At 44.5% G+C, this 25,299-nt stretch overlaps 2 protein-coding genes across 5 annotated transcripts in view; one reads left to right on the top strand and one right to left on the bottom strand.

The window, feature by feature from the left end:
* LOC307047234 (uncharacterized protein) overlaps positions 1–25,299 on the top strand; it is a 323,132-nt gene that overhangs the window by 77,594 nt on the left and 220,239 nt on the right. The gene's annotated exons all lie outside the window — the stretch shown is intronic.
* On the bottom strand, positions 1,871–24,927 carry LOC307013166 (uncharacterized protein). 4 transcript variants are annotated; one of them, XR_013800881.1, is made up of 4 exons: positions 10,467–10,987; positions 3,620–3,721; positions 2,947–3,118; positions 1,871–2,367 (listed from the first exon to the last, which is right to left on the bottom strand). XR_013800881.1 is itself a non-coding variant. In XM_079640427.1 (4 exons), exons 3-4 carry the CDS (start codon positions 3,034–3,036, stop codon positions 2,062–2,064), a joined length of 396 nt encoding a protein of 131 aa, XP_079496553.1. In that variant the 5' UTR covers positions 3,037–3,118; positions 3,620–3,721; positions 24,062–24,927; the 3' UTR covers positions 1,871–2,061. The 4 variants fall into 4 exon arrangements, 3 of the variants coding, with proteins under 3 accessions (XP_079496553.1, XP_079496554.1, XP_079496552.1); XM_079640427.1 differs by lacking the exon at positions 10,467–10,987 and adding an exon at positions 24,062–24,927; XM_079640428.1 differs by lacking the exons at positions 3,620–3,721; positions 10,467–10,987 and adding an exon at positions 24,062–24,927.

Here is a 25,299-nt window from a genome sequence, read left to right as displayed (position 1 = left end):
ATCAATTTTTAATTTTTTTTATTTTCCATTTTTATTTTGTAATCATCTCGCGACCCCCACTTTGGGAACCCCTGCAGTAGATGGAACACACATCCCCATTCTGAGATCAGAGGAACACTACAACGAGTATTTCAACCGCAAAGGCTGGCACTCGCTCCTCCTGCAGGGTGTTGTGGATGGTAGGGGCCTCTTTTGGAGTTTTTTTGTTGGCTTACCAGGTAACATGCATGATAGCAGAGTGTTAGGCATGTCATCACTGTGCAGTTTTGTGGATAAGGGTGGTCTACTTCCTCATGTAACAAGGGATATTGGTGGACATGATGTGGGTTACTATATCCTTGGTGACTCAGACTACACCCTGCAAAGATGGCTGATGAAACCTTTCCAAGGAAGGCTCACAACCCAGCAACTTGTGTACAACTACAAAACGAGCCGAGCACAAGTGGTGGTGGAGAACACTTTTGGCAGACTGAAGGGCAGGTGGCAGTGCTTGATGAAAAGAAACGACTGCAAGGTTGACAAGATCAAAATCCAGGTGGCAGCATGTTGCATATTACATAACCTTTGTGAGAGTAATGATGATGAGTACAGGGAGGAATGGACTGCCTTACCGGCGACCGAGCTTGATGGGCCAGCGCCAGCCATTGCCGAGGCTGGTGGTCAAGACATGCGCACAGCCCTTATGAGGCATCTGAACAGCGTGTTCATTGTACTTGTAAACATTTTGACAATAAAGCTGATCTTTTGTACAGTGCTTTTGGTTCTGTCTTTTATTTACCACAGTCAAGACAGGCAGACCCACTGCATCCGTCTGCCATAAAGACTACGGAAACCTACATGTTAGTTTTGGCCCATAGTGGACTCCATTTAGTTTTAGTTCAAATAATATTTTAAATGTAATATCATTTGTGTATGTGTCCCTGCCATTTCCCCCACAAGGTTGCAACATGGTTGATAAATTCAACCACTGACACCTGTCTGCTCTCACATTCCTGCATTATTGTCTTGCGGAAACCAATCTTTATGTTTTTCATATTCTATCCATGCTGCAAATTTGGGGTGGGACACAATAAATAAAGCTTCGCCAGTTTATAAACGATGAAACATGATGGTATCAGAATAATCACTTACATGTGATGTATAGGATGCTACACAGGTCACTGTAAAGATAAAGTGTCAGAGGAGAAATAAGCAAGATACAGTATCTGTTTAATCGCCATGTAGGTTCTCTTTTATTTATCAGCAGCAGATCCATAAGTGTCAGTATCAAAACAATATAATAATAGTGGCAATATATATAATAACAATAATAGGTAGGTTCAGCATTTAACACACCTTTATTATATATCCTCCTGAGAGCAAATGTATCCGTCTGCCATGAACTCTACATGTTAGTTTTGGCCCATAGTGGACTCCATTTTGTGTTGTGTAAAATGGAGGAAATAAAAGGTTAGCAAATCCCCATGTCCTCCTCAGGACATTCATAAAAACATTTAGTTTTAGGTCAAATAATTATTACACGGCTCTGAAACTCACTACACTAACTCCTAGGATGTTCAAATACTATAATTAATTAAAATATTGAACTCACAACACTGTTAATTACAAACTTAACAATTTTTCTTTCTATAAATAGTGCTTGTGTTGATGGACGCCATTTTGAAATACAATGAAATTATCTTTTTCAAAGCCACGTATTTGGGGTGGGACACAATAAATAAAGCTTTGCCAGTTTATAACCGATTAAACATGATGGTATCAGAATAATCACATACATGTGATGTATAGGATGCTACACAGGTCACTGTAAAGATAAAGTGTCAGAGGAGAAATAAGCAAGATACAGGATCTGTTTAATTGCCATGTAGGTTCTCTTTTATTGCACATTAAAGACATTACAGTATTATAGTTTTTATGTAAATGTAAAAGTAAGTTAACAATATAAAATAAAGTGTGAGTTTTAACAGTAATTAAAAAATAAACTGTCCCAGGTGTAGGGATAGGCTCAGCGCACACCTTAGTGCAAAGTGTAGTGCTTGGCGAGGTTGTCAACAGTAGCAACTACAGGGAGGAAGACCTGTTAGCTTGCACTAGCTGGGAAAGCACTTGCAGAAACCCATTCTGGAAAGAGGTTTGCTGCTCATCCTGCCGGTCCTGGCGCCGCGCCGACACTTCATCCTGGTGCTCCTGGCATCGCGCCAACACTTTATCCTGGCGCTGCTGGTGCTCCACCTGCTGCGTCAACACTTCCGCCTGGCGCTCCATCATCATGAGCGTCTTGTCCTCCATTTCATGGGCCTTGCTTAACTGGGCCATCTGCTCCACGTGCATAGCGTCTTTGACCACCGCACGGCGGTCCTCCATCGCCTCGACGGTGTCCAAAAAATTCGGAAGAGGAAAAATAAGCAAGATACAAGATCTGTTCAGTCGCCATGTAGTTTCACAACATAATAGGAATGTGTTTACTAGTCAACATTGGACAGGGTGCAGGCAGGGACAAGACAGTGTACACAATGAAGGTGTTTAGTAGAAGATAATATAGGATCAAATAGCATAATATATATATATATATATATATATATATATATATATATATATATATATATATATATATATATATATATATATATATATATATATATATATATATTAGGACTGCACGATTTTGCGAGAAAAATCTAATTGCGATTTTTCTGACAAATATTGCAATTGCGATTTGCGATATTTGTTTTTAAGCGACCCAACGTACGTTTATTGTAAAATGCGGCCATAATTCCGGCTAGGAAGGTCGTATCAACATGCTCCCGTCTCTAGCACCCCCGCAGCCCGAGCTACGAGTGAAAGAACTAAACTTACATGAACTTCCGTTGGGTTGCTTTAAAGTCAAGCTTCAGTTTAAGATTCACCCTGTAAGAGATGTAAAACATGTGATGGAGCATTACTAACCTGAATCAGATGGTTTGTTTCACCAAACCATCTAGGAAAGCTCCATTGGAAGCCATTTGGAAAGGGCAGGCACTTTAAAAATCTGTCCATCACCTTCTATCATGGGCCACTTCTGATTGGTTAACAATGGCTGGTACATGTGGAGCACAGCACTTCTGATTGGTGTGGATGACTGACACACAAGAAAAAAGAAAAAAAAAGATTTAAATCGCATCATTTCAAAATCGCGATTTCGATTTAAAATCGATTAATCGTTCAGCCCTATATACAGGTATATATATACATACAGAGAGCACTTATATACTAACAAAGGACTGGCTTATCTAAAGCCAGTGGAGTAGCACTTGAAATGTTTTGGCTCTATGAAACCTGATGTACTTATATGATTCTGTTTTCTTCAAGTTTGTATCTTCCTGGTTGAATGCAATTATTGTAAGTCGCTTTGGATAAAAGCGTCAGCTAAATACACTGTGTGTGTGTGGCTGCCGCTCAAAGTGCCCTTATTTATTGTATTTTTGAAGAGTGCTTAATGTATGCTTGAACTTTGTTTAATTTTGTTAATTTTGTTTCACGCTGTTTCATAATTGTACCAAGAAGGATATAAACGTGATTATGAACATCAGTTCGATGCGTAACGTTCTTTCAAGACCAAGTTACAGTGTGTATGACGTACATTTGCGTTTGGTTTGTGGATAGGGGGACGAGCAAGGGCTGCTGTTGCAATCTCGAGGGGAAAGCACGCTTGTTTCCAAGCCCGATAGTTGTCCAGCCTCGCCTGAAACACACGATTAGTGCCATGAGTTAGTGAAGCAAATTACAGAAACACTGCACACTTATTGTAAAGTCAAACAGAGCCTAAGGCTTTAATAAATACAAGAGTAAAAACAGACTACAAGTAGTCAGAAAACAAGTCACCAATTAGTAGGGATAGTCAACAGGTGTAAACGATCGCAGGCAGTCCTGCCTCCTCTAGCAAGCTGGGTGCAATCACCCTAATCAGAGAGCCCCAGCTGCATTAGGAAGAAGGTATTTAAATAGTTGCTGTGTGCATGGCCGTATCTACCATTGAGGTCACCGAGCTCCGGACCTCGGTAATATTTTTCGAGCTGTGTATACAAAACTTGTGAAATAATTGCACTGAATGGGGTTCTTTGTAGTACTTCCATTTACTGCTGATGGGGGCGCTGCATAACTGCGTAGCCTCGATTAAAGCAAACAGAAGAAGACGACATGTATCAACAACAAACCACCGCAGCCGAGCAGCCCGGACTTGTACCGGAGCAGCGAAGGAGTGATGAAGTATCTAGAGGTCTGAGTCCAGCGGCTGTTTGTGTTTCTGTTCATCAGGACGTCATATGACCAGCAGATCCTGTGTGAACGCTCTACGTTAGTCAGTGGACGTCCGACAACATGCACACTAACTTATATTGCAATTTGCATCTATACTTTGGTTTAAATTGCGTGAATAAACTAGCTAAAGTTAATTACATTCATCCAATGTCAGAAGGATTACCTTTTAACAAACGTTGTAATGTTTTTCTTTCATTTCAATTTGAGTAAAACAATGGAGATATAACATTGTATTGTTTTATTTTTACACTGACTCAGATATAATGAAAAGACTACGTCAGTCGAAGCTCAGCTTTGGTAAGGAAGGGACAGGCAGAGAGAGAGAAAGAGAGAGAGAAAGTGATGGAAGTCAGGGAGGAACTGCAGGTATAGTCACACAAAATAATGTAGGCTTAATAACCCCATCTATATGTATATATATCTATAACAATAGTCTTCATTTACAATAGGAATAATTGTAAAACAACATACTGTAGTGCCGAGAGACGGGAGTCGGAGGCGGGGTATCGAAGGTACAAGCTAGACTTTTATTTAACATCAGAACAACATGTAAACAGCTTTAAGCCCGGGAAGATAAGACCGGGGGAAACAGGAAGTCCGGTCAACTCACTAATGTCCGTGCGGAACAATACCCCAACCCATAGTTCCGTGGGTGAATAATGTCAATCACCACACAAGCCCCCCCAGAATTCACCCATAGTCAAAACCCTCGCGCTTGGGAGGAAGTACCGCCCGACCCCGGCGCGTACGGACCACAGGGGCTGAGGAGGACGGGGCCGCAGGCGAGGGCAGGGGCGCCAACGAGGGCGAGGGCATCCCCACAGGGGGTGGGGGGCGGGACATGGGAGGGCGGCCCCGACGTGGGGGCAGAGCCAACTCCAACGGCCTGGAAACGTCCACGTGAGCAGGCTTAATCCGATCAACGGACACAGTTTCAGGCCTGCCACCAACGTCCACCACCAGGCTCTTGTCCCCGTGACGTATGACCCTGAACGGACCATCGTAAGGGGGGCGCAGGGGACCGCGGTGAGCGTCGTGGCGAATAAAAACGAAATCCGCCGACCGTAATCTGGGGGGACACCCGGAAAGCTGGGTTGCTGTGCTGCGACGTGGGGACGGGCGTGAATGTCCCGGCGGTCTCCAGCAGGGAGGAGCGCTGCCCGGCTGCAGACCAGGGCACAGTGGCGGTGGGAATGAATTCCCCGGGGACCCGTAGCGTCTGGCCATAGACGAGCTCCGCCGACGAGGACTGCAGGTCTTCCTTGGGGGCACACCTGAGGCCGAGCATAACCCACGGGAGCTTATCCACCCAGTTGCCGTCTGTGAATCCGGCACGCAGTGGATCGGTGAAACCGCTCACACAATCCGTTAGCCTGGGGGTGATATGCGGTGGTGCGGTGCAGCTTGACCCCCAAACCCACAGCAACAGCGTTCCACAGCTCCGAGGTGGACTGAGAACCGCGGTCAGAGGAGAGGTCAGACGGGGTCCCGAAGCGCGCCACCCACGTGCCGATGAAAGCGCGGGCGACGTCGGAAGCTGACGTCGAGGTGAGGGGAACGGCCTCGGGCCAGCGGGTCGTCCTGTCCACCATCGTAAACAGGTAGGTGAAACCGTGAGAGGGGGGAAGCGGACCTACGAGGTCGACATTGACATGGTCAAACCTCCTCTCAGGAACCGCAAACAGTTCAAAAGGGGCCCTAGTATGGCGGTGGACTTTAGCCCGTTGACAAGCCACGCATGCGTCGACCCAGGACTTCACGTCCTTCTTAAGCCCCTGCCACACGAACTTCTGCGACACCAACTTCACGGACGGTTTCCTACCGGGGTGGGAAAGATTGTGAACCGCCTCAAAAACGGGTCGGCGCCAGTCCGTAGGGACTAGCGGTCGAGGCTGGCCCGTGGAGATGTCACACCACAGCTTCGCGCCCGAGTCACCGACCGTGACCTCCTCCAGTCGCAATCCCGTGACCGAGGCCTTGAGGGTCTGGACCCCGTGGTCAGAGGCCTGGTCAGCGCCCATGCGGAGGTAATCGAGGCCCAGCTGCACAGCTCCGATGACCGCTCTGGAGAGGCAGTCCGCGACCACGTTAGCCTTGCCAGCGATGTGTCGTATGTCCGTGGTGTACTCGGAGATGTACGAAAGCTGGCGTTGCTGTCGGGCGGACCACGGCTCGGCCACCTTGGACATGCAGAAAGTAAGTGGCTTGTGATCCACGAACGCCGCAAACTCCCGGCCTTCCAGCAGGAAACGGAAGTGGCGAACAGCCAAATAGAGACCAAGGAGTTCCCTGTCGAAAGCGCTGTACTTGCGCTCCCTGGGAGTCAACTGGCGGCTGAAAAAGGCAAGCGGTTGCCAGGCGCCGTCGACCCATTGTTCATGCACCGCGCCCACAGCGTAGTCAGACGCGTCGGTGGTGATAGCGATGGGGGCCCTGTGTGACGGGTGAGCCAATATGGCGGCTTCGCTCAGGGCGGCTTTGGTGGCATCGAAAGCGGCTTCCCTTTCAGCCGTCCAGTCTATGGCCTGGCCGGGGGACTTGTCCTTGAGGGCCTCGTACAGCGGGCGCATGGTGTGGGCCGCCCGGCGGATGAACCGGTGATAAAACGTCACCATCCCGAGGAACTCTCGGAGCGCCCGAGCTGTAGACGGTCGTGGAAAGGCGGACACGGCCTCCACTTTCGATGGGAGGGGGGCGGCTCCATCTTTGCTGATGAGATGCCCGAGGAAGTGGATGGAGGACAACCCAAACTGACACTTTGCCGGGTTGATAATCAGGCCGTGTTGGCTGAGCCTCGCAAAAAGGACACGGAGATGTGCCTGGTGCTCTTCAGAGGAGGAGCTGGCGACAAGGATGTCGTCTAAATAGACGAAAATGAATGGCATGTCTCTGAGCGCCGAATCCATCAGCCGCTGAAAGGACTGAGCTGCGTTCTTAAGTCCAAACGGCATACGCAGGAACTCGAAAAGCCCGAACGGCGTAATCACCACAGTTTTGGGGACGTCTGAGGGGTGCACCGGAACCTGATGGTAGCCCCGCACCAGATCCACCTTGGAGAAAACCAGCTTGCCCGCCAGGTGTGAAGAGAAGTCCTGGATGTGAGGGACCGGGTAGCGGTCTGGCGTAGTGGCGTCGTTAAGGCGGCGGTAGTCACCACACGGTCGCCAGCCACCGGCTGATTTAGGGACCATGTGGAGCGGCAAAGCCCAAGGGCTGTCCGAGCGGCGGATGATACCCAGACGCTCCATGCTGTCGAACTCCGACTTGGCGACCGACAGCATGTCAGGGTTGAGCCGCCGGGCCCTAGCATAGACTGGGGGGCCTTCAGTGTCAATGTGGTGCTCTACCCTGTGTTTGGTAGTGGCAGCGGAAAAGGTGGGCTGCGTCAAGTCAGGAAACTCACTGAGAAGGTGCTGGAACTTGTCACCCTGTGAGAGTGAGCTGGAGAGCCCGCTGAATGACGCCTCGCCGCGGGTACATGTGAACGAGGCAAACGTCAGTGCGTCCACCAGGCGGCTGTTCTTGACGTCCACCAGCAGTCCGTGAGCGCACAGGAAGTCTGCGCCAAGGAGGGCGAAGGAGATGTCAGCCGTGATGAAATCCCACTTAAACCGCTGACCCTCGAAACACAGGTCCACTGTCTTTGTGCCATAGGTGCGGATAGGGGTGTCGTTAGCGGACGTCAAAGGTGGGCCGTGGCCCCCACCGGCGGCGTCCTCCACCGTAGCTGGCAGGATGCTCCGCTGGGCTCCTGTGTCACAAAGGAGTCTGCGACCAGAGAGGGTGTCCCTGATGAACAGGAGCCGGTTGGATGTGCCCACGCTCGCGGCCACTACCGAGCGCAGGCCTTGGCGTTTCCCGTTTCCTTGTAGGTGCAGGGGGGACGGCACATCCTCGCTTTCGCCCCATAGCGTGCATGGTACTGACACAGGCCAGGGCTGGAGTCGCTGACGTCGGCCCTGGAGCTTCTGCTAGGTGGCATGCCTCTACCAGGGAAGGAGCCGCTGCGTGTCGGGGCCAGCACCTCAGGGGTAAAACGCTGGGTGGCCAGGAAGAACCGGTCAGCTTCTTCGGCTAAAGCGCGTGGCTCAGTAATAGCCGTGTTAGCGAGCGCTGTCTGAACATGCGGCGGCATGTGCCGAAGAAACAGTTCTATGAACAAAAAATTGGGTTCTTCCGTACCTAGCAGGTTGAGCATCATTTCCATGTGGTCAGAAGGCTTGCTGTCTCCCAGGCTATGAATAGCGAGCAGGCGTCGGGCCCGTTCCGACCGAGACAGCTCGAAAGTCTTTAGCAGGAAAGCCTTGAACGCTGCATATTTATCCTGGGCAGGGGGAGATGTAATAAAGCCCACCGTCCGGGTCGCAGTGGAGCTTCCCAGTGCCGAAACGACGTGGAAATAGCTTGATGCGTCATCAGTTACTCCGTGGAGGGCGAACTGAGCCTCCGCCTGTGCGAACCGTGCAGCCGCAGATGTATCCCAAAACTCCGGCAGTTTGAAAAAAACGGCGTTATTTGCCATGCTCGGTTCAGTCTCCTTCTACGAGACTTATGTCGGGGGTCACCAATGTAGTGCAGAGAGACGGGAGTCGGAGGCGGGGTATCGAAGGTACAAGCTAGACTTTTATTTAACATCAGAACAACATGTAAACAGCTTTAAGCCCGGGAAGATAAGACCGGGGGAAACCGGAAGTCCGGTCAACTCACTAATGTCCGTGCGGAACAATACCCCAACCCATAGTTCCGTGGGTGAATAATGTCAATCACCACAATACATCTATTGCAGTTATGATGTCATAATAACATACAATTGTATAAAACATAATTTGCTTACATCTTTGTTCTCTTTTGATAATCAAACAAAACAGATTTAAATGACAAAAAGAATGCAAACAAACAAGTGAAATGAACTAAATTGAAATTGCGACAAGTGAGGAGGAGCAAAAAGTGAACAATGAGGGAGAGATTGAACAAAGAGAAAGAGTAGAGGACAGAGAGAGTAATGAACTGGAAGAAGACAGAGATTCAAGAAGATGGAAGAGAGGGTGCAGGTTATGGAAAGGAGAGAGACGTGGAAAATGAATGTTGACAATGTGTTGTGATCATTTTAGTCTCTTCTGCATGCCCTGATCATTAATAGTAACAATCAACTGATTCTTATGCATTACACTTTCAAAAATAATTGATGCTGCAGCCCAATGACATGGTTTGAAATCAATATATTATCCAATTTGTGACCCCCCACAGGACTTAAAAAGCACCAAACTAGATCATGAAAATCCCAAATATCTCGGGGGGTGTCCCCCGAACCCCCCTAACATATTTGGACCTCGGTATTTAGGAAATCCTGGATACGGCCCTGGCTGTGTGCGATCCAGGGAGACGGAAGCATGCAGACGGGAGGCATTTTTCTACTAAGTCAGGACAGGCAGCCGGTAAGAGCAGATCAAAATGTTGTGTAAGAGCTCCGCAGAGCCGCTTTTATTATGTTCTGTTTGGATTGTTTGCGTGTGTGTCACGTGTCTTGTCAAAATTCTGCGCAGCATCGTTTAGAGAGTAGTTTCAGTGTGGTGCGCTGCTCGTGGGGGGCATTCTATGCTTGGACGCTCTGTTGGTTATCTTCGGAGGGATAGATGGGAGAGAGAGGGATTTATTCTTGGAAAGTTTAATTTTTGATTGACTTAGAATCCTGTTGTTTTGACCCACTGAAGAGTCCTGCTAAAAAGGGGAGAAAGTTATTCTTTCATGTTCATTTTGTTTGTTAGAAGCATTTGATAGTGAGGTTTATTTACATGTTTTGTTTATTTTGATCACTAAAATGCACCTTTCACCTGATTAAAGCTGCTGCATAATCTACTAAATAAAAAGTCTAAAAGAAAAGCTGTGGAGTGGAATCCTTTTATTAATGTCCAGTAGATGCCTCGAGTCCCTTTCAAGTGGGGAAGCTGCACCAAAATCAGAGGAAACTTGACACTTATTCACAAGTCAAAACGTTTTCATAGCGGCCGAGAATATCTAACTAGCTAGATGTTATTAGCCAGCTCGGGGCCGGCATGCTAACAGTCTTAGCCAGTTCAGCCAATGGCTAGCTCGATCTACTGAGCAAATAAAACTACATCTGAGACCATTATTGTGCAGATTAAAACCCCAGTGCATGTAGTTTATTTTACCTTCGTCGTGGTCATCATCGTTGGCCACTGAATCCTCCGTTAGAGCGGCCTCCCACACCATTGTGCCCGAATCGAAAGTTGAGGCCGTGCCGGTGAATGAAGGTCTGTGGCCGAGCAGATCATCCAAGCGTTCGTACCATTTACTGGTCTTCCGGTCGTTACCACTCTTATTATTATGGTCTTTAATCTTTTTGTAGTCCTGCCGGAGTTTCTTAATTTTTAGCTGGCATGCGCTTGCGCTGTGGATGATTCCCAGTTCGAGTAATTTAGCCGAGCAACGGTCGAACATTTTAGCGTCGAATAAGTTAAATACAGTGCATCAAATTAGTAGTATTAATATTAACAAAAAATCCATAAAAAAATGTAATCTGTTGAAGCCGTAGTACTATAAAAAGCACGACCAATCATCTTAGCCCAGAGCTATGACGCGATACGGTCATGCGTTACCCGGAACCAAATGGACCAATCCGTGAAGCCGTTACGTTACGTCCACGGAGCCGTTACGTTAAGCCCCCGCTGATTGGTCCAAATTGACCAATCCACGGACTTCCTCACACACACACACTCAGTGCAGGCAGCTCTGCTGATTTCTCCTTCCTGGCTGCAGGCTGATAACAGACAGTTGGGATCGCGGCGAAATTCTCTCTGCAGACCCATTCTCACAGCGTTTATCAGCCTTTTTCTTACTCAATATCAAGCCACACTTATTGTTTTTACTTCGGCTGTGACTTTGTTTGTCCTCAGGATGAGTTTGGCTGTGTTTCGATGTGTATCGCTAAACAAGGAAACCACACCTCCACGGAGCTCAGCGAGATTCACAACGTCCCGACCAATCAGAGCACACTGTGCTCACAGGGAGGGTGGGGGCTCGAGCTATTGGAGCTACAACGAGCTGTTAAAGTCCTTATCTTACATTAAAAACTTTTTTTGGCAGTTGATTTCTGGGGGGTGTATGCAACAGATAGTCAATGTATGTTTCTTTATTTCATACTGAATAATATGTAAAAAAAGGAAAAATATTAGGTCCAATAAAAAAACTTTGCTTCTGGAAGCAGGCCATTTCGTGACGTCACGTGTGGTTCCCGGCTGCCGCTGTCTGGTTCCCTGCTGCCGTCCGGATCGCACAAATCGCTCCCATTTCTCCCGTAAAACCTTCTCTTTCGGGAACAAATGAACGGTAAAACCATCCCGATTGGTGTTGCTACACCCGCCAACGACACACCTCTTCACCATGATCCGGAAAAAACAAGACAAACTCGGAGATAAACACTGATACACAAAGTTGACATGCGGCTATACCAGCAATGCTACACTGTGTGATGCTGGGACGGGCTGAACTCACCAGGATTCGCGGAACCACACGTGACGTCACGACACAGCACCAAGCAGCGGCAAGTTTGAATCCAGACTTTTCTGGATACCTCTGAATTTGACCCATTTTCCCGATATTAACAAGTGATTTACAGCAAATAGGAAACGATATTCGATCTATATCACGGGTTACTGGAATAAGACCCAACAAGTTAATGCATTTTGAAACAGTTCTATGATCTTTCAGCTACAGTAAATTACGCAAGATAAGGACTTTAAAGGCAGAGAGTGAAATTCAGTGAATGCACGTAGTTTACAGAGATCAGTGTTGGGCAAGTTACTTCCAAAATGTAATATATTACATATTACTCATTACTCTCTTTTGAAAGTAATAAGTTACATTACAATATTACTGTCTCTGAAATGTAATGAGTTAAACTACTTTAGTTACTTTTTAGTTACTTTCACCAAAATAACCGCAAAAGAATAGCTAGCTTTTTTAAATGCTAAAATGTAGTTTAGTGCAGCTCATTATGCATCCAGTGAAGGGCGATGTGGTAGCATAACAACTGTGTAGGCCCTTAAGGCTACTAACAAATTGTATTACAGGGCTTCGTTGAATACTCGATTCTGATTGTAAATTCTTAACATGTGACACGTTGTTAATACAGCAGTACAGACCGCTGTCAAGGACTATAATGAAGGTTAACATATTGTAAATCAAGGCAAATATTATTTAAACCATGCTCATGGTTTGAAATGGCAAACATTGAAAGGCAAAAGTATTATTAAAACCATGTAGTCTACTACATCATCACCTTGGTCCCATCATATACGATGGGAAGAGAATATTTACTGTGCTTGAAAACTGGTATCACATCATTATGTGAGGTTGACTTTGTGACCTGGAGAACATTTCAGCTGCAACATCAGCTCGTTGATAATAAGCTTGGGATATGAGATATTTTTGTAGCCATTCGTGGTGAAGGCATCTGTGCTATTGTCATACTTGCCAACCTTTAGACCTCAGAAATCGGGAGCATTTCAAAATGCAAAATTGGAGGGGGGTGGGGGGGGGGGCGGTGCTAGTGGATCGCCGGAGCTGTTAGATTAACATTAACATGCTTATTGTAGTTGTAAGTGCACTGCCTTGCGGCCTGTAGCACCATCCTTGATGGAGCATATGTGTGGGCTGGACCTGTATTTTACAGGAAATGAGTGAGCAGAGAGTAGAGTAGTCGTTGATTCTTGTTCTGTTTTCTGTGAATATCTGCCTCACCCTCTCAGACTTTGAGTTGCGCGCGCTACTAAAGAGACGTGTTACCATGGAAACCAAACAATGGTGTAGCTGTATTAAAGTCGGAGTGGAAACAGTCGTGTTTAAATCAGATTTTGTCAGAAATCGGGAGAAATGCGGGAGAAATATGACCCCGGGAGGAAACCGGGAGAGGGCAATGAAATCGGGAGTCTCCCGCGAAAATCGGGAGGGTTGACAAGTATGGCTATTGTATGCATTATTTTTGACCCAACATTTCTAAAGGCATGTCAGAATATGGTACTATTTTCACATGAATATTCTAGCCATTGTCTATTTTTATACCACAAGCTGCAAAATGACCGCCTTACCCCACTGTACAGGCGGGTAGTTGTTTAGATATACCTGGCACCTGCGGGCCGCAGAGGGGCGGCGTAGTTTCGGACGACGAAGACTGCTGCTCCGGGGCCGGCGAGTCAGGCGGGAGTAAGCTAGTGTCCACAACGGAGGGTAACGTGATGTCCGCATCTGACCTGTTGCTACTGTCTGCAGTAGATGCAGTGTTGCTGGCGTTTAGTGATGGTTGCTTTAACCATTTTCGTATAAATGATTATCCACAGATCAGATGTGTGTCACTGCTGTGGAAGCACTTTGGAAATGATGCATGCGCAGCGGAGCAGGTCACGCGCACCTGACACAATTTGTTGTTTGTATTTTTCGCTACGTTCTCTTTTTTGAATGGTTGTATAACGTTCAACTTCCCCGAAGATCTCGACGCGAAGCCTGAAGGGTAAACACCAGTTTTACTAATCTACCCGCACAATTTGTCCGGTGTCGGAATGTCTCGCTATGTTAGTACATTCTTAAAAAACAAAACACCATTTAATTTCGGGTTAAAATGTGTTGTAACTGCGTTACTGAGCATTGTAACGGGTAATATATTACCCACATTTCATTAGTAATGCGTTACATTACTTCGTTACAGCAAAAAGTAATATATTACTGTAACTCCGTTACTTTTGTAACGCGTTACACCCAACACTGACAGAGATGCTGTATGAGAAACCAATGTGAGTTTGGAAAATTGCAAAATATAAATCTATTCTAGTAGACCTCAAAAATGGAATTATGATCAGTGGAAATGGCCATGACATGGGACCTTTAAATGAACATCCCCTCAGACACTGTTTCCTGCCAGATGTTGCGTGAGGGCCCCGGTACCGGGGTCTCTCTGGCTTAACAGGTTAACTGGAGACATATCTAGCTGATATCTTTAAGTTAACAAAATTACCCTATTCACCTGGGGCCTTAAAATATTGTGCTGCTTTTCAAAGTGTTTTTATTTTATTTTCTATTCTTAATACACATTCATTCACTGCTACTTACATTTAATATTTAACTCCTTCAGCCTACTTTCAGCTACAGAAACCATTCAACTATTAAATTATTCAGCGATTTCAGGACATTGACGTTATAAATGTTGTTGTTTATACCTTCTTTTTTTTAAAACCTTTTCTTTTAAATATTAAGCTTCTTCACTATTTTTCCTCCTCTTCCAGTTTAACATTTCACTTTCAAGTGTTCAACAAAGTCATTGCAATGCATTTGAGCTGTAACAATTTGATTCAAATCATTTCACATTTCTGCATTTCTCCGCTAAGTTGAGCAACACACTTACTTGGTCTATGTAGCTAAAAGCAGTTACCATTCAGCTAATAACATATTCAGCTTTTTTTACATTTTCAGCTAAATTCAGCCACAAATGTTCACAGTTTACAGCATTCGCACGCATTTTCTGCAGGAAATGCATTTTCTAGTTTGTACTGTTTCTGACTGTGGCGTTGTGCCGAGCTATTATTAGCATCAGTTTAGCTGTGTAGCCTCGGTTAACTAGTTAGCAGTAGCGTAGCTCAGCCTAACTGTGTCCTGTTGCACAGCCACTTGGCTGACGCTGTATTAAGCCGGGATTATCCGTGCTGTTTTTTCTTTAGAGGCCAGTTTCTGGTTTTAGCCTGTGTTTACTTCGTTATTATCCCAACCAGTGAAGGCAGTGTTTTTGTCCCCCCTCCTGGTGAGCATGTTGCCTGATTGTTAGCAGCAACCGCCCGGCTAAGCTGTCCTGTTGAGCTTCTTTATTTTATTTTTATTCAGCTAGGTCAGGGGTCTGCAACCTTTTTGACCAAAAGAGCCATTTTGCTCCTTTTTCCAAAACATTTTTTTGTCTGGAGCCGCAAAACATATTTCATAGCTTGATAGCTAATAAAGTTGTATTTATTGTTATATCAGACCAAAACTAATTTTTTTTTGCATTTATTAGGCTATTTATTACATTATATAAAACTGTTAACCTCTAATAAGAAACAAAGAACTCCGATAAGGAGAATTAGAAATAATACACAGGCCTACTTTAAAATAAATTAAACACAGCACTTGAGGAGTCATCTGCACATTTGAAGGAAAACAAATATTATTAAAATGGGCCCACTTTGAAATAAATAAAACATATAGCTGCACCCTAAAAAGAGTTAAAGGTAGGTAAGAATGGAAAAACCAGCTCGAGTGCGCTAGAATTTGAAAATACACAACCGGAACAAATATGCCTCTTCCTTCAGACTTTCTCACAGAGTCCCTCCTCCAACACACACGAACGCACACATGACCAATGAGGGCACGAGATAAGTTTGTGCACAGATGGAAGGCTGACAGGCAGGTAGGCCATCCAATCATTTTAGCCCAGCCGGCTAAAATGATTGGTCGTGCTTTTTACAGCGCAACGGCTTCCACAGATTAATTTGTGTATGTATTTATTGTCAAAGCATTTAATATATTCATTGCTATCGGGACGTTAAGAGCATTCCATGGAATATAACAAAAACTGTTTTCTGAAATAAATGACATACCCCATTGAATTATGACTGAAGATCGTCAGCTGTCTTCCTCCCCCGTGTTGTTCCTCGACACGTAAAGGCTGCAGCACCTTTGACAACTTCTCTCCACATATCAAACATACCGGTAAACCAGCATCGTTTGCTTATAAGCATATAACTCTGTCCGCACAGAATTAAATCCTCTGTTCCTCCGGTACTTTTCTTTGATTTATCCATAGTTCGCTCATCGAGCCGGGGGTCAGGTTATTCGCCTCCAAGAAAAAGGCGCTCGCGCGGGACCGTAGCAGGATGTGACGCATATTTTAATTGACCTAATTAAAACCGTTTTGTTTTTTATTTATGTGTCACAGTATCACCTCAAAATACGAAACATTTTCAACCATGCAACAAAATATAAATAGTCCTACAAATACTTTTATTTTATTTCCTTCTTATCTTTGTCTAAACTCAAGGGAGCCAGAGCAGAGGGCTTAAAGGGCCGCATGCGGCCCGAGGGCCGCGGGTTGCCGACCCCTGAGCTAGGTGAAGGCAGTGCTCTCGCTCCCCCTCCCTTTGCTGGTAACGTTGGTGTCGGACATTTTCATCCCTTGTTGTGTTCAGCAAGTAGGAGCATTGCTCTACTCTTCCCGTTCAGCAGGTAGCTGGTGAAGGCTATGTCCTCGCACCCGCTCCCGGTTGCCCTGCATCTGGCCACCTACATAATGGCTCATTCATGTAGGGCCTGTATAACTCCTCTTGATCCCGAGGATGGCCATGACCGCTGCCCCTCTTGCCTTGGCCTCGAGCATTTGAGGGAGGGTCTCACGCAGAACGCCTGCATGAACTGTAGCTGTATGCCTCGGGCGCTCAGAGTAGCTAGAGGTGGAGCGTTTGGCAGCAGCCAACGGACGAGGGATCCCCCATGCAGGGAACGATGTCTATGGGGTCACCCCCCAATAGGAGGTCTAGAAACAGGCTGTCCTTGAAGGTGGACCAGTTAGCTGCCTTTCTGTAGTTATGAGAAAGATGTATCAAGTTCCACACCTGTGAAACCTGGATTGCCGAGACCCCCACCCCCCCGCCGTCTCCACCACTTCGTCGGAGGAACTTTCTGACCGGTAAGTGTAAAAAGATGCGTATTCTAAGGGAACATTGCGTAGGCTAACTGTTTTCATTGATGGGCAATATGTAAATATTTGCATATTTTTTGTGTCTAGCTCGTTTGTTTACGTACATGGCGGTGCTCCTTGGCACTAGGAAGAAACAAATGTTCACAGCTCCACATCATGGCATTGCTCATACACCTGGGATCAACAAGTAAAACCAAGGTGTGAGCAACCCATTATAGTATGGGAGTAGGCCATTAATGCATTATAACGGCTGTAATCGTTATTTACGTAAAATCTGAAGTTAAGCTCACTGTTGATATTCCGGAGACTTCTTCCGGAATAGCTTTTCAAAATAAACTTTAGCAACAACGTTAGCCACAGACGAATGCTAAGTGGAAATGTTTTTAGAATAAAACAGTTTTAAGCTTACTGTATGTTTAAACTAAATTACGTCATTAAGCATTGATTTTAATTTCTTACAATCCCTCCTTACATACCTTTTAAGGTATGTAAATAATACTGAAATCAATTAGTCATTCATCTGAACTTTGCACAGTACATGACTCATATCAATAACATACAATCAAAAATGAAATGGTTCAATAACCTACATCAAAAATATAAAAAATACTTTGGTTGGTGTTCAAACATAAAAGTTTTCCCTTGTGCATAACTTCTAGTTTTAACATTCAATATCACTCTTCAAAATAGCAGCAATTAGCTTGGTATCAGAACATGTCTTACTCCCTCCTTTCACAGAAATCGTTCTCATACTACATTAAGTCTTAAGGCACTTGTTTTACAAAGTATAAAAGAAACAAACTATTTTAGAATAGTACAGAGTAATACTACTACTTTGTAGCTGGCTCTTCATGCTAATGATTTCATCATTTGAAGTGTCACATCATTTGGACATTCTTTGAACAATCTCATAATTGAACATCCATATCATTTAACATAATTTAAACAATCTCATCATTTACTTCAATATCTGTTGGGGGTGGGTCGTCTTGTTCTGCTAGCATTTTTAACTGTTTCCTTATGAGAAATGTACCCTCCCTCCTTTCATACATTTTAAGGTATGGAAGTAATATGTTCTCTGGAAAGGGCTGTGGTGATCAATATGTACATTAGGGTGCGGGTACATGGAATGCAACAACAACAACAACATCTAGTACTCCCCCGGGCACTCATATGCTAACGTTGTACTCAGTCTTGCCACAGGATTGGACTGGGACCTGTGCACTTGTACAGCCACTGATGATTTTTATGGAGTAACAATGACAGCGGATCAGTTAATCAACATGGCGAAACACCCCAAAACCAGTAGGGCTGAGAGACCAGTCCTAGGAGGGAGTTTAGGCTCCACAGTGTACAAGGATAGCATAGGAGTGCCCAGGGGAGTACTAGATGTTGCTGTTGTTGCATTCCATGTACCCGCACCCTTCTGTAGACACACACACCACCCGCCGCCGCCCCCCCTCCATCCATTATAATGTCCGTCTTTTCACTGAATTGTCGTCATTGAAAAGGGTACTCACAACAATTCCGCAACAACTTCATCTTCCCCTGTTGCACTTGTCATTTCAAAATTAAAAACAATAAAACGGCATGAATTGCTTCGTCGCATTCATCTAAAGCAGGTGTCTCAGACTCCAGGCCCGCGGGCCGAGACAGTTTCTCTTGGCCCCGTCGTTGATATCATGTAATAGTGTTAATCTGGCCCGCACGTTTACGTTTGCGCCTTCAGATTTTAATTTTATTTTCGGAATGTTCCCGCTGCTGCTCGCCCCTCCCCACTCCGAGGGAACTCCGCAACACGTCAATCAAATGTGCGCAGCGGAATCAATCACGGATTGATCCAAAAGTGACACAGAGTGGAAGGAAAATATATCGCCCAGTCATGTCTACATCAAAACTTTCAGGGAAAAGAAAAGTCGATGATGACCATAGAAAATGTCAGGAGAAGTGGGAGACTGAATATTTTTTGTTGAGTACAGGGGAAACGCAACGTGCCTTATATGCAAAGACAAAATCGCTGTATACAAGGAGTATAACGTCAAACGTCACTACTCAACTAAACATGCAGAGTATGCAAAATAACTGGGAGACGAGAGAGAGAAAAGAGTCAGAGCAACAAAAAAATCTATGCGGCAACAAAATCTCTTCAAGAAAGGAAGCAATGAGGCTGATTTAGCTAGTCGAAGCTAGCTATGTGGTGAGTGAGATGATTGCTAAGGCGGGAAAAACGTTTACGGAAGGCGAGTTTGTAAAAAAGTGCATGTTGCAGGCTGCAAGTATAGTCTGTCCGGAAAAGAAGGGTCAGTTTAACAACATCAGCCTGTCAGCTAACACAGTGGCAGAGCGCATTTCTGACTTATCAAGTAACATATATGATCAGCTGTGCGACAAAGCCAAACTTTTCCATGCATACTCTGTGGCTCTTGATGAGAGCACGGACATCACTGACACCGCTCAGCTCGCAATGTTTGCCCGTGGTGTTGATGACAAGTTTGAAGTGACAGAGGAGTTGCTTACAGTGAAACCAATGCATGGCCAGACCACCGCTCAGTTGATATTCCAGCAACTGTCTGATGCCATTGCGGATATCGGTGTTCCATTGAAGAGGTTTGTTGGAATTACGACCGACGGAGCGCCATCAACAGGGGCGCCACCAGGGATTTTGGGCCCCATGAAAAGATATCACATTGGGCCCCACCACCAGGCACAGGCCACGCCAACCAAGCACAATTGCTGTAACCACACCTCCAGAACCCAACCCACTCATTTATGCTTTAAATAACTCTACCTGTACAGGCTTGCCTCTATCTTGTAGTCCAATACTAACTGCACAATATTTACTGACACTGAGCTGTGAACATATAACACTGTGAAGACTGCAAATTATATTGCAACATTCTGCTGCAGTAGAATTTACTATTTGATATAAGACTAACATTCCTGACAATAGATCTCAATAGTCATCTTTTATGGTGTACATGCCTTTTTAATAACATTTTTCAATGGAACATTCATAAATATAAATAAATATACATGACCTCTTAAATTAAACATTAACACCAATATTATCATTTATAAAATGCTATAACAAAAGAAATAACATAAGCAGCAGATTTTTTCAATTAAAATATACATACCAACTACAAAATAAGCGGGTATTAAAGTGTAAATGGACAACAAAACGGAAATGGTAAGGCCTGATGGTGGTGCTAAATTAGAGCCTATTACCTGTACTCAGTCTTTTTCTCATCATGTGTCTTCTGTGTGATCCAATATCGTTACCATAGCCTTGCCCTTCAACAGTTATTACGAGCCCTTGCTTAGCCTTCACCAAGAGCCCAGCGCCTAGCCTTCTTACAGGCAAAGTCACTGATAAAGTCCTTGAAGTCCAGCTTTCTAGTCAACTGGCTTTCAATGGACAGCATGGCAAGACTGCAAAGCCTTATGGGGGGACAGGGCTGCTGAGACTAGAGACGGATCTGTTGGTCCTGGTACCAGGGGGAGGGACAACTGATTTAGTATGAATAGCTGCTAAAAATGTACCTGCATTTATTAAATGTGAGCTAAAAGAGGAATGAAATGAAAAACCTCAGAATTTTCTGTGAAGATATTGACAGTACTTAATGTCAGCAAAACATTACAATTATTATTTACAATGGACCAAGCTTAGCTAACAGACTAATTTCCACCATGGACCACCCACCTTTTCTTTTGAAAAACTGGGTGACATACAGATGTAGCGATTCATTTCAGACAGTTTGAAACGCGAGGGCCGTGATTGGTACGTGATCTGCCCTCGCTCAAGGGAAAACCTCCAGCTTGACTTGAGACCGCCCCCGTGATAGATAAATGTAATTATAATGAAGCCAGCTGCAATGGATCATTGATTCACCAGGAGGTGCAGTGGGGTTCCACACTGGAGCTCATGTGAAATAAAGTGAGATACAGTAAGCTGGATGTACAGCGGAACTTTGTTAAGATCCATATGTCACGGATATCATACTACTGTGCTAAATAAGAGACATGTAATCATTTACAAAACATCACCATGTTTTTATTTAACAAAATAATTGTGTTATTCGAAAAAAACGAACGGGAGGAAATGCAGCCCGGCTCTCGATTTTTAATCCTAATTTAATCATCATCTTCACCAAGATAATTTATGTTTATGTTCGCCGAATTGACATGAAATCACTGACACATATGAATATACTGTATTCAACTTCATTAAAACGTCATTAACGTGCCTAAACTCAGTAATTCACCAAAAATATGTATATTTTAAATGGAGCTTCGTCGGTCGATCAGGATCCCAAAGTGTTGCGGAGGGATCCTCATCTGGATGAAGGGTGTTATTTTCCCCATAAGGAACAAGTCGCTGCAAATTATCCCGCTTATTACATGGCCACATTCTCAACAAAGTAACGACATGACTCCCAATATTAATTGAAATGCTTTTATGGATTTAGAAAATGTTTTTATTGATTTAAAAAATAGTTGTATGTATTGATTTAAATTGACATGCATCCGCTAAGAAAAATAGTCCGTTGTTACCGTTTTGTAAACAGTCTGAATGAAACGGCAGCTCTCAGCTGTGTATTTACACAACTAATGGCCCATCAACCACAGCTCTCTCCCCCCCCCCCTCCCCCCCCCTGATCTTTCTTCTCCAGCAGCTAAATTAACAGTAGATTACTCTGAGTGTAAAGATAACTAGAATAATTGAAATTTATTTATTGTGGCTTTTATGTTTTTAGGTATAAAATGTTATGTAATTCAGGCTTATAGTTCACCCTTCTCTAAAAGCCTTCAACAATGACAATATTCATTGTAATTTAATAAATCCTTCCAACACACATTGTAAAAAATAGCCTACTGTAAGTTAAGAAATCATTTCAATATGTAAATCTTCTGATGTAAAAACAATAATATTATAAATAGTCACCTAGCTGAACATGGTATTGCAAATTTAGCTTTGAGTGTCACTGACCTGAGATGTTTTTATGACATGAATTAAGGTGACTGAGGCTTTTTAACATACAGGGATGCAAACTCATCAGGTATGAAAAAGGTGACAAGGATCCGAGCCCCCGGCTCCCCCACCCCACGGAATGACAGAGGATTTTAGCAGTCAGAACAACTAAAGCAGTAGTGTTAATAATAACAGAAACGCCAAAGAGTCACATCTAATAGAAATATATAAAAGCATTTATTTTAAATTGTGTAGCAGTCAGTTTATAATTTTGGCAGCACTGTTGAGCATTTTGAAAATGTATTTTCATGCCTCTGTGCAAGGCTTAAGTCTTTTTATCTTTATAGCCACATGGTGTAAAGTAACTAAGTTCATAAACTCAACAAGTACTATACTTGGGCACAATTTTGAGATACTTGTACTTTATTTAAGTTTTTCAATGTTTTGCTACTTTGTTCTTCTACTCCACTACAATTCAGAGGTACATGGTGTACTTTGACTCCACTACATGTATTTAATACCTTTAGTTACTTCACAGATCTGGATTAATTAAGTGAAATATAATCAAGTGTTAAATCAGACTTTAGTTTCACCTGGAGTAAATCCACAAGCTACCCTGCAGTATACAAAGTCATTCAAACTAGCTGCACCTTTACCAGCTTTGAGAACACTTTCATTATCAATCATTATAAAACATATCATATCTATTATTCTGAAATGGACCAATCTGCACAATGACTACTTTTACTGTCGCTACTTTCACTATATTTTGATGAGAATACTTTTCTATTTTTACTTGAGGAACATTTTGAATGCAGGACTTTTACTGTAACAGAGTATTCCTACACTCTGGGACTATTACTTTTACTCAAGTACAAGATCTGAGTACTTCTACTTTTACTCAAGTACAAGACCTGAGTACTTCTACTTTTACTCTAGTACAAGATCTGAGTACTTCTACTTTTACTCAAGTACAAGATCTGTGTGCTTCTACTTTTACTCAAGTACAAGACCTGAGTGCTTCTACTTTTACTCAAGTACAAGATCTGAGTACTTCTACTTTTACTCAAGTACAATATATATATATATATATATATACTTATACCACCTCTGTTTATAGCCTATGAAAAAAACTATTAGAAATAGAAGGCTAAAGCTAACGTTAGCAGATAGTGACAATGTATGCTAGCTAGCTAGCTCAACGATTCCTTAAATAATATTGCCACAGAAAAACTTTTCAGTTCACATCACGCTCAGCCGCTCCGACAGGGAGCTCTGCTCTGAACACCTGAACGGCCCGTTCTAACAGCTGTTCACCAGCGGTCCAGTCTGTGCCACAGTGACTCCGGACGCACAGTTAATATTAACGAACGCACCCGTAGGTAATGTAGCTGCTGAAGCTATACCATCATCTCGGAGCAGCAGAGCCTTATTATACATCCATGAGCAGAGCCGACAGGCAGGAAGACTCGAGCACACAGCTCGTACTTCATTATAATATATAAAAAAAGAACACCATGCGTGTCATGATGGCACATAACAGCTCACGGCCGCAGATTACTCCGGGTCCCAGCCCCCCCCCATACCCCGAAAATATATATATATATATATATACACATTCACTCCGCAGCTGCATAATCAGCTCATCACGGGCATTCCCTTTAACCAGTTAAGCCCCAAAATGCAACATCTTGCAAGAAACAGCGTCTGAGGGCTTCTTAAGATTTAACAAACTATGAATGTGTCATACCCACTTAACGGGAAGAAACTCAGCTATCAGACAATATTGACTAAATTAAATGTTTAGCTAAACGAAACACAAGGGTAATACCAAGCTTCTGAATTAGTACTGAGTGAAAAAAATGCTAACGCACTTAGCACAGAACTCACAGTAGAAATACTTTATTACTTATCGGATCTGCACAAACAATATATCAACTAACAAGCTGAGATTCCACAGATAAGTATTATCACTGAGGGATCAAAACTCGCGGCAGGGGAAGAAAATCCAGACATCACACAATGTAGCTTTACGGGACCAGAACGAAAATATGTCTTACCTTTTGCTGTTTCTGATCAAAAGTTGAGTTCAATGGCATAACAACAATAAAAACGCTGCTGAAGGTATAGTACCAGTACCAGCCCACACAGCCATGGTTCCGGCTCCAGAACCGGCCCACACAGCCATGATTCCAGCCCCAGTTCTGGCCCAAGCAGCCATGGTTCCAGCCCCAGTTCTGGCCCCAGCGACCATGGTTCCAGCCCCAGCAGCCATGGTTCCGGCCTTAGTCCTGGCCCCGCAGCCATGGTTCCAGCCCCAGTTCTGGCCCCAGCAGCCATGGTTCCGGCCTTAGTCCTGGCCCCAGCAGCCATTGTTCCGGCCCCAGTTCTGGCTCTAGCAGCCATGGTTCCACCTCCAGAATCGGCCCACAAAGCCATGGATCCGTGCTCCATTACCGGGCTCACACAGCCAGGGTCCAGGCTTCTGTTCCGTGCCCAACAGCCATGGTTCCGGCTCCAGAACCGGCCCCAGCAGCCATGGTTTCGGCTCCAGTACTGGCTCCCCGGCCGACTCCAGCCCCTCGTCTCCTGTTGGCTTCCCGGCCGACGCCAGCTCCCCGTGTCCTGTCGGCATTCCGGCCGACTCCAACCCCCCGAGTTCTGTCGGCGAACCGACCGTCTCAAGTCTGCTCTCGTGTTCCCCGTTGGAGGTTCCGCTGGGGGTCCTGCCAACTCCATGTCCTGTCCCGTTGGGACGTTTGTTGGGGGGGTAATGTCACGATCTGTCTGTGTTGTGTTTTGTCTTGTCTTTTTCTGTCTTTGGTTTCATGTTTTATTTTGAAGAGTGTTCACCCCCTGTCTTGCCTGTTGCTGTCTGTCTGTTTTCCCTTCTACTTGATTACCCGATTGTGTTCACCTGGTGCCCCTGTGTTTTCTCCTCCCTCCTCACCTGTGTTTTGTTTGTGTGATTAGTCTTGTCGTGTATTTAAGTTCTGTTTTTTTTGTCTGTCATTGTTTGTCGTTGACTGTGTTCACGAGGTAGTGTTCTGTTTTGTTCCTTAAAATCCTTGAAATAAAGGTATTTTTTTCTGTTTATTCTGCATTTTGGTCTATTGATTTGATTCATTTGATTCTATTGGCTCTAACGGTTCAAAAGAGGTGTCAACAATCATCAAAATCGACCAAGGGGGGCTATAGATATGGAAAATGCTCACAAATGACCCCAGGAGTGTGTTTATTTTTTCTTCTAAATCTCTATAAAAAGGTCAAATGTCACTTGTTTTGCATCAATCTTGAT

The sequence above is a fragment of the Notothenia rossii genome, assembly GCF_949606895.1.
Source record: "Notothenia rossii genome assembly, chromosome: 7".
NCBI lineage: Eukaryota > Metazoa > Chordata > Actinopteri > Perciformes > Nototheniidae > Notothenia > Notothenia rossii.
Note: the sequence above shows the minus strand (reverse complement) of the source record. Positions and strands in the feature narration are given on the sequence as shown.